This window comes from Hyposmocoma kahamanoa, unplaced genomic scaffold (assembly GCF_003589595.1).
Source record: "Hyposmocoma kahamanoa isolate Upper Pololo Valley unplaced genomic scaffold, ASM358959v1 65, whole genome shotgun sequence".
Lineage (NCBI taxonomy): Eukaryota > Metazoa > Arthropoda > Insecta > Lepidoptera > Cosmopterigidae > Hyposmocoma > Hyposmocoma kahamanoa.
Window position 1 is genome coordinate 13750318 of NW_020653853.1, and position 10587 is coordinate 13760904.

A 10587-nucleotide genomic window follows, 5' to 3' on the forward strand; every position below is an offset into this window, starting at 1 on the left:
ATGGATAAAAATAAGTTAAATGCAACCAAAAAGTTTCAAAGATATTATTGTACCTTGTGTGACGTATATACAAATTCGGATAACCAATTGAACGAGCATTTAAAAGGAATCAGACATCATATAAACAAAAGGAGGTCAACTTATAAGCATGATAATAAATCGGAAATGGATTACGAGCCTTTAATTTACATTCCTATGTTCATTATGCTATCTATAACAACATATGTTTACTGTTATGTAATAGTTAATTTCTGCAACTGAAGGCTTGCCACTATGAATAATAATAATATATGTTGATAGCTATTACGATCAATTTAACGACGCCTTAAATTTCGCGCCATAATTTTAATTGGCGGAGACGTCGTTCCCAAGCGTTCACGGCTTCTATGCGCACGAACGAACGCGCAGAACAATGAGGTAGCAGCCATTTTATGTCGGTGTCTAAGAAAAACATAATTCGAATGGCCAATCTTTATGAAATTGTGTAATTAGTGCCGTAATTTATGTGTTTCCGCACACGCTTCTATAAATAGGTGTTCCTTTACTTATGTGAGTAGAATCCAAGTTTTGCTATATATAAGTAACGATAGATTAGCATAGCGCAATGAAACTTGCATAAAAAAGGAATAATAATAAATTTATATCTTCATTCCCTCCATATTTAATGAAAGGTCGTCGTATTACCAATAGGGATGACTCTTTTATTTCTTAGTCATGTTTATGTTTACCAGATGTTGTTTAATGTTCTTTATCTGCAAATAACACAAAGTGCATTTTGTCCATTTAGTGAGGATATGACATAACTTACACTAATTACTAAAGAATAAAACGCTAAAAACTTGTATTGTTTACATTGGAGCAGTAGCGGTCATTAAATTACTTTTCGAGTCACTACCGGCGTCGCGCAACCTCGATTTGAAAGTTGGGGACAAAATTCAATAACGAATTGGCCATTTTATTGATGGCTGGGGGGGAGGCTGGGTGGAGACAATCGGTCGGTGAGCTTCCGCCATTTAATATTTTGTTAAGGTTCTTACTTATTTCTGAAAAATTTCAATTACTTTTTAGTTTACTAGCTAATCGTTGATATAATATGTTTATAACTCACATATCTATCTGCGCACAAATATGTGCGAGATAAGCGTTCGTATACTTATGTGTATATACAAACATAGATAGCTTTCTGCAAAATATAATAGGGGCCTTGTATCAGGTACTTACTTTGCTTTATTGTCAAAATTGTATTTGGAAACACTTCAATCAACAAAGGTTGAAACATAATATTAAAGTAGTGTAGATTTTTAAATGTAATCAATGTGTAGAATTATTTGCTTAATGTTGTATTTAACATCTTTCATTCTTTGTGTTTATTTCAATTTTCTTTTAGGTACTTGTTTTATTGCACTGTAGATTAACAATTTGTTTTTTTTTTAATTAAATCATTTAATGCACGCAAACAGGCTTTTTATTTTATTCACACCAATTTCATTCTTATCCTGCTTTGAACTATTAAACACAAACATCATAAATTGTAAAGGGCTTAACCTTAGTTATGGTATCTCCATATCTTTCAGAATTACCACGCTTTCGTAATAGCATTTTCTGTAATATTATTGACCAAGGCGGTTGTTGCAAAGTTTACCCATTACTATATTCCAAATTGTTTTTGAATATCAATCAATATCTATAAGCTGTAAACTATACAGAAGATGTTATTATTATTCATGAAAGTTTATACTTAATCATTAACTAATCATAAATTATGGACGCTGATCAAATCTTGATTAGCATTACATACAGCTATAGGTACCCATTCAATTTACATAATTTTATTATTGTGGCTTATATCGATTATGTTACTGGTAAGTAATTTTGATAGCAGCATTTAATTATTTTTTTGCCAGTTACATTTATTGCTTTAAAATATTCGTGACGAAATATAATTGCATTATTTATTACACACAGTAATTAGTAGTCAATCTAGTCTGGTTTCCGAGTACCTACTTTTGGTTTATAAAATATGTATTCGCAAAATACAGAAATTAATATAAAAATTGTCTACTGTAATTTTTGCGCACTGTCACTGAACCCTAATATATCAATCTGTAAATCTTGTTGTTAATTAAATACAAATCATCGTCGACGGAGAGAAGAGTGCGGAAATCTTTGTGCAAGCTCTGAATCCAGTTTATTTCAATTGTACAAGACTAACAAATCTTTGGAGAATCTGTAGAGGACTAATAAAGGCTTTTGTTATACAAAAATTACAACTTGAAGTTAAAAGTGAGAATATTATGTAAGTCGTTACAGTTTGAGAATGACTGACAATCCTGTTTAACATTCATACCGGAAGCGTGCAAAATAATTCCCAAAAAGAAATGCCGACGACGACGAATGAGAGTGAATGAAAACAAAACAATCTGTCATTTTTTCTGCCTGCACGTCAAAACAAAAATTAAAGCGTGCACGTAATACTGCTTTAAAAATAATTAATGTTTAATTTATGTGTGTTACATACATGGGGTCTATAGCCAATGCTCAATAAATATTTATGCTATCGATTCCGAAGCTGATAGAACAAAGCAAATTTAACGTGCAGTCTAGATCACGCAGTGATGGAAAAATGCGAGAAATGAAATTTTCCAAGTACACCACTTTATAGAATACAACTTTATTTGTAGCACTAGCATCTCTTGCTCTTCCAAGTGTTTTAATATCACCAGCAATGGTTAATATAGTGTTGGTTGCTGAGCTTACATTATTATTCGTAAGAAATATTCATTCCCATTACAGATCTACAATACGTGTATAATAATTTAAATAACGATGCATAATTGTGTACACTTTGTAAAAAAAACACTGCGTCAATTTGCAGGTAGAGGATTCTTTTCAAGTAACATTCAAATGGATCTCATTTTCACTCAAGTGAAATGTTACTCTTTAATACTGTTCATTCTCGGTTTGCCTTGTTCTTCTCAAAGATGTACTGAACTCTGATGACAGAATCAGTATTGAGTCACTGAGGAAAAGGTTGGGCAACCTTCAACATTGGAAGTATAGCAAGTGATTGTGTATCAAGAACTTATTTCAAATTTAGATTGACAGACACAACTTGATACCTAAAACCAATTTATGAGTTGTTTGAGTCATTTTGTAATTATGAATTCATTTCACCCATAAAACAATAATTTGTTTATTTAAATTTTAACAGCCAAAGAAGTAGTTACTTTGACTTGGGCACTTTAATTTTAAATGCAGAATCATTGTTTATTATAGTAGTCAAACCTTTGGGCAGTTGTCATAAAAGTTTTAATGAAGCTGTTCTATAGTTGCTTTTCCTCAATAAGGTTGCCTTAGACAAATTTATGTTATTCACTTATTACACATTTTTAGAAGATTAAGTTATAAAAATATAATCAGAAAATGCAAGTGATATAATTATCGAAAAGTTGGAGGCAAAGAAATTAAATTTCTTATTAGATTCAAATGTGAACTGACTATGGTGAAGTCATTTGGAATAGTAAGGACTTAGCAGTATATTTCCCCAAATGCTATAATTTGGGCCTTTTTAATGCATCATTTTGGTGTGCATGCTACATTGTTGACCTCATCAACACTTTCCATCAAGCGAGATGAAGGTCAAATGTACACAATCTTTTTTGTATAAAAAATATGTGTGGTGCTAACTAATTAGGTATGAATACTTTTAGAGTCAATTACTTACCTAAGTCATGTGAACATGACTTGAACAACTTTGAAATGAGATAATTATCTATAAGTCTATGTTAGTTTTTTGAGAAATTTATGAAACAATTATAAAACTCAGCCTGTTAAAAGCTAAGCTATTCTAGAATTTGACACCTCTTCAATATTATCTTTTTAAACCAGTTAACCATCACTGACCTCTTCTTTATTGAAATGAAAAGGGATGTCATTATCACACTATTCATTTCTTTCCAAATGCACAGGATATTTAGTTTGGACAGAATTACAAGTGTTTTTTTTGGACTATAAAGTAAAATTTAAAATTGATCCTTCTGATGGCAATCTGTCAACTTAAAATTGTCCTGTTAAGAACAAAGAACTGAAGGGGTGTAGCATTTTCGGTATTTTATTTAAAACGTTTTCTTGAATTTTAATTGTTTTAAAAATAGAAGTTTCGGACAAAAGCACATTGTTTTATTTTGAGCAGTCCAGGTTCCTTTGGTGGGGTTTAATTGATGTTAGCTGTATATTTACTGAGAGTTTCATAGGTATAAATTTACTTTAGTTCCTTTGTTTAGTTAAACCACAACTGTTTAAAAAGTACCTACACAATAAAAAACATACAAATGTTTGTCTTTTGACGTGACACTTCACAGTTAGTGTTGTTGTTACAGTAAAATGGGGACATAACGTGAAAAAAACTAATTCTAGAATGGAAGAGACAACAAATTGTTAAATAATGAAATCAAGGTCGAATCTTGATTTCAAAGTTTGTCAATATACAAATCAAATTTAAAAATTCTAAATATACATCAACTTACTGTGATAAGCGATAATTATTTAGAAAATACTAATGAATGTAATTTCTTGTTTGCACAGGAGGCAGAATTAAGTATGGGGGGGCAGAACAGAAATCGCCATTAGCTTCCCAGCGCACTGGGGCGTTGGCGTCGGGGGTGTGGCACGGGGCGTGGGGGTCCCCGTGCCGCCCCCCGGCGACCTACTCGCCACCATCTCCATGTTCGAGCAGCAGATCAAGGCTGAGCCTATGAGGTAACTTTTATTACAGATCACTAGATTGATGTATGATCTCTGATCAATGACGAATTATATGCATAAAACCTGAATAAAGTAGTAGGAATGTATTTTTTTTCACCATTTTTCCCTATTTAATGCTACTTCACTAGCATCTCTTCCTAATTCTTAACTATTCTGTTTGCAGTTCCTTAAGTATAACCCATGCACAGAGATCATTCCTAGTTCCTTGTAATTTGTATTCTAAGCCTAAGTCTATTATTTGTTGCAGCTTCTACACCCCCCACCCACATTTACACGCCGGCCCCCCCTCGATCGTCCGGTCGGACTCCACACATGGTATCATAAATATGCAGCAACACCACCAGGAGGACTCAAAGGACAGCCTCATAATTCAGCAACAAGTGCACCAGCAGGAGCTGCTGGACCATCAGCAGCAACAGGAATTACAACAACAAGATGATGAGGTAACCTTGATGGTCTGTCTGTTTTATATTATTTTTATTGTGTCAATCCATCAAATAAAAATAAGAAAACCGCGTTAAGGTCAGAGATTAGTGTAGGACCCCCTCACAAGATCTGCGGAATTTATTAGCAGCTACTATATGGGAATAATCATAGACAGTAATATGATATATCTTGGGTGAGACCTATGTCTAGTAGTGGACAATAATGTGTTACTGATGATGATCTCATACTGATGATTCCGAATTGGTTGCTCGAAGAGAGAATCGAGGGAGAAAGTCGTAATTATTATTATTTATGACATTTAAAATAATTATTGTAGTGGTAAATGTGTACAAGTGTCTATGAAAACCAATGCCTGGAGTTTCAACTCGTTCTTCTCAGGGGAATCTGCCTCACGAGTGAGAATCAATGTGATGATTTCAAGTGTATATACATATACAAGCGTACCTATGGAAAAAAGATTTAATATTGTAATATATAGATACTGTCAAATCTATCCACTCTCTATGAAGAGAAAGAATATCATATACTTTTATTTATTACGTAGCTTCTCAATTCAGCTTAAAATAATTTTTATTTTCAAGATAAGCAAATTAATTTCTAAGAAGTTATCTGATCTATTGAACATAATACAACAGTAGGAACTTTATTTTTTAAATTAGGTTTATTGTATTGCATTTAACAGCACAAATGGCAATGTATTATGTACCTCAAATATTCCTATCTTTGTTGAACAGTTGAGCTTTAAAGGAATGGAAGATGAGGGTGTTGAGATGGACATGGACGGCCGACAGTGTTCACAAGTAAGTTTATTTATTTAAATTCGTACAAAAATGACATTGGAATCCATCTTTCATGAAAATTAAATAATGCTGGTCATATTTAATCAAGCAATCGTTTTGTATTAAACACTTCCTAAATGCTTAAATGGTGAAAAAAAGATTAACCACTCTCTTCTGCGGAATAACGGCTTTTCCGAAGCGGTTTATGTAATTGTTCATATGTTCATCAAAAAAAGTTTACAATCTATAGAAGATCTTCCAGTTTGTTGATAAATTTTGAAGACAGTTATTTGTCTCCCGTCTCTTAGAACTGGTTTTCTCCAGAAATGCGGTCGTCAGCTGTAACCAGTTCCAACTGTTGTCCTTTTCTGCGTTTTGATATTACCTGACGATGATCATGTTCCTTTTTTAATGTGTGTGCACAACCAATTTGACTCTGAAGTATTTGTCTGGCACTTATTGAACCACGAGGTTCAATACGCTGAAGAATGAGAGTGTTTCGAGAGGCACTCGTATAACATTTAAAATAGTCTGTATTTCATATTGAAAGGATCGCCTTTCAATATGAAATAATCTATGAAGTAATCTTACTAGCTACATTACCCAGGTTAAAGGTTATTCTTTTCCTGTAACTTATCGTGAAAATTACATAAGCACTTTAGTAAGCACTGACAAGTTAAAAATGAACTCTTGTCATTTCACGGGATTTTAAAAGAACTAATCGTCTATTGGCGAAACAAACGCTGATATCAAAAGCTATTACTAGCGCAACTGTTGTAAATGAAATTGAAATATTTATTTGCCATGAATAGGTAACAATTCGTTCAGTGTAACACAGAATGAGCTCTGTTCAGTTAAATCTATAAAAAGAATAGCATGTAGAAGTGAAAATGGAACTAGAAATTCATATAGCAGAGTCTATTTTGTCACTCAAGTTATTTCACTCGAGTGAAATCCTTACAAGTGCGATATTTATCGAAAAAATGTTCTACGTGCTTTTGGAACGAAACCCTCAAAACGCTTATTCTCATCTTGCTGGTCCTGTAAATATTAATCTCGCAAACCCAATATTTATCGAAAAATGTTTTATGTATTTTTTGGAAAATATACCTCGTGACGCCCTTTCTGATCTTGGTCCTACTGTAAAGAAGATCTTTGTAAGTCCAATATTTATTGCATTTTTATACAATTTAGGAACTGAACCTCGGAACGGTTATTCTGATCTAGCTTTTCAGGTAAAAACGAACCTCGTTAAGGCCAATATTCATTGAAAAATGTTTTATAACTTGTTCGGAAACAAAATCTCGGAACGCCTATTCTGATCTGTACAAATGAAGTACCTACGTCAAATGTTTATTGAAAAATGTTTCGTATCTTTTTGGCAACAAACTATCCGCCCATCCTGATCTTGATCTGCCTAAAAAAATGGGTTTCTTTAACATACATAACATGCATAATTTTCACTCTCAAGCTACATTATTTAACTTGTCAGCCTACATAATGACTGACTCCATTAAAACAGAGCTATTTTTACCAGGGTATGGGTGTGGATATGGGATCAGTTCAGACTAAAATGGAGGTTCCGAATGGTGGTCAGTCGACGCCGCGATCTAAGCCACAAGCCTGTAAGGTATGTACTTAACAGTTTCCGTATACATATTATGTTATTTATATACAGACTATAACAAAAACATCCAACCAGTGTGGACGCCACAGATTTGCTGACCTCGCAAAAAAAACTAATTAGGATAATAGCAAATATACAACCAACAGACACCTGTAAACCTGTCTTCCAGAGTCTCAAAATTTTAACTTTGCCTTGCATTTACATATACGAAATTTGTAAATTCGTAAAGAAACACCCAGAATTGTTTACTAAGCGGAAAGATATATCTTGTGGATTCACATTTCGACATAATAACAGGCTCATGTTAACTACCTCGCGATTGACTTTACATTCAAATAGTCCCCTAGTGATGTCAGTAAAAATATTTAATAAATTGCCCAATTCTTTCAAGGATGAAACAAATGAAAAATGTTTTATGACGAAAGTAAAAAAATTATTGATAGAAAAATGTTATTATTCTGTACAAGAATATTTTAACGACAAATTTTCGGCCTAAAACTACAAAAATAAATCATAAAAAATAAAAATTATAAATGTATTCAACTTTTTTTTATATTAACAGACAAAATTTAATTTAATTATATTCTACTGAATTTAGTGAAACATCAAACTCTACTTTTATTTTTATTTTAACATATAAGATTAATAAATTCTGAAGGGTAAAGCCTCCCCTCTCCAATTAAAATTAAAATTTGCTGTGCCCTTCAGGGTCCATAATGAACTGTAACCTAGATTTAAGTTTTTCCATCCTAATACTGTATTATGGTTGATGCAAATAAAGAATAAAGAATAAAGAACCATGCTACACCACCCTATACGAAATGTATGCGGTCAATTGGACGATTGTACAAGTATTATTATTTTTTAATGAGACTTACTACTTATCATTGCACGGTGATTCACGCTCCATACTAAGGCGGTCATAAATACGTAACTCCGAAATTATTATTATTTTTTTATTTTATTACGTTAAAATATGATTAGGTAAACGTAAATTAATAAAATTATACATTTTAAAAAATATTTGACAATATTTAGGTGTAAAAATGTCTCGCAGTAATTTTGTTTTTAGACGATGTATCTAAAACATTTTATACTGCGACTTTTAATGGTAAAACTGTGTAAATAACGATTATTTGTATTAACAATAACCACAAATGAATAAATTAAAACAATAAAAATACATAAAAAAGTTCATTTTACAAAATACAAACAAAACACAAATTATACCAAAATACATTAAATCTCAACAATATTAACTTTAAATACATAACAAGTCTAATACAGCTTTTGACAGTACACCTTTTTTTTTAACAGGTAACTTTCGTAGACCTGTTATGAAGGGATCTGAATGAAGAAGCAGCCTATTTACTAAATCTGTGTTGGTCACAATGCGACTCATTTTACGCGTATGATTTTTTCTAAAAGACTTGATGTATTTGTTAGTCGCTTCAGCTGCTTCTTCAGACAACTCTCCGATTGACAACAAACCGTAATCTATAACATTAGCACCATGAATTAGAACTTTGTGAACGGAAGCAGGCATGTTATACCACGGATACTCGGCAACTAACTGCCGAGCCGTCTCTAAAGCGAACTCTTCGAAGTTCGTCTTATTAATATTATATCCCGAATTTAAACATTGAAGGATGATCCAGCAACGATCTAGGAGATCCTTCTTGATCCCAGTAATTTCAGCGGAAATTTCTGAATTCGAGAAAAACCGCCTGGCTGTATTACCATCGTTTGATGTTCCGCTTCCGCCACTTTTAGGCTTATCCACTATAAGCCCTAATCTTTCTCTAAATTGAGTCTGAACATATGATTTTTTTGCAGCAACAAGCATTTTGTCATTAGCGGACCTAGCTTGCCATTTCCTAACATCTAACTTGTACGCGACATGAACAAAATATTCAAAAAAACGTATTAACGCGTGAAGAGGTGATAAACCAAATTCATATTTACTCTCATCGACTTCCTTATTTAAACATTCGTCAATTTTGTTCATTTCACTGGGCAAGGCGTTACAAATAAAACATTTTGATGAAGAAACACCACTAAGTGCATTACACACTTTACCATCTACCATAGTAAGTTGCAAACAATGAGTAATGCGATATTCGCGATCTTCTTCCTTGAAAACAGTAGGCTGCAAGTTCCTTATTTTATCTTTAAAATGAGCTTCTTCCTCAACTGACACTGCAGTCGATTCCTTCAAATATCGGAGGCGTATAGGACGACAGTATCGAGTTGATGAAGGACGAGGATTTTTCCACAAAACTACTGAATTTTCTTTGTTATCTGTTGTCAAAACAAGCTGAAGTGGCACATACGAAGTAACAAACAGGCTACTGTCTTCAAGAGTGGAGTCAGAAAAACACTGTTATCCTTCAGATATTACTGTTACAGAATCATCCGCCGAAGTCGAACTTCAAAGTTTATTAGATCATACTGCCAATCGGATTCTCAAGTCTCAAAAAGATGTTTTGGATAGTGTACCTAATGAGTCTCTAGATAAGATATCTTTGATAGGGAAATGGGGTTTCGATGGCAGTACAGGGCATTCAGAATATAAACAGTGTTTTTTAGATTCCACGACACTTTGGTAAGATGGGAAAATGGTTTTTGAAAACTTATTGTCTATAAATTTCTTTACTAATATATATTGATGTCGAGTTAACTGAGCTTCAACAATGAGCGATAAAACTTCGCTAGAATCGATTTCAGGACAAGACAAGCTATCGGACGCATTGAGCAATGACTGTACAAGAGAAGGGTCTTGGTTAGACAAACTAGCCAATCTTCTCCTTTTTGTACGTTTACTGGTGTCGTCAAAGTTAATTCTCGGACGGCCATGCGATGAAGAAGTTGATGGTTTAACTTCGTCAAAGCTCTGAGATACACGTAACTCAGTTCGCTGTACATCACCCCCACTGTACATCTGACCCCACCAATTTCAGACCTATATCA

At 33.3% G+C, this 10587-nt stretch overlaps 2 protein-coding genes across 2 annotated transcripts in view; one reads left to right on the forward strand and one right to left on the reverse strand.

Moving 5' to 3' along the window:
• The first annotated feature begins 4600 nt into the window (after positions 1-4600).
• LOC113231468 lies at positions 4601-7651 on the forward strand. The gene is made up of 4 exons (XM_026465795.1): positions 4601-4758; positions 5012-5207; positions 5946-6011; positions 7528-7651. Exons 1-4 carry the CDS (start codon positions 4724-4726, stop codon positions 7630-7632), a joined length of 402 nt encoding a protein of 133 aa, XP_026321580.1. The 5' UTR covers positions 4601-4723; the 3' UTR covers positions 7633-7651.
• A 651-nt stretch (positions 7652-8302) lies between these two features.
• LOC113231532 (actin-related protein 5) overlaps positions 8303-10587 on the reverse strand; it is a 6260-nt gene continuing 3975 nt past the window's right edge. The window contains exon 10 of the mRNA XM_026465854.1: positions 8303-8372. Coding sequence (XP_026321639.1) covers positions 8303-8372 — 70 coding nt within the window. The remainder of the gene's footprint in view (positions 8373-10587) is intronic.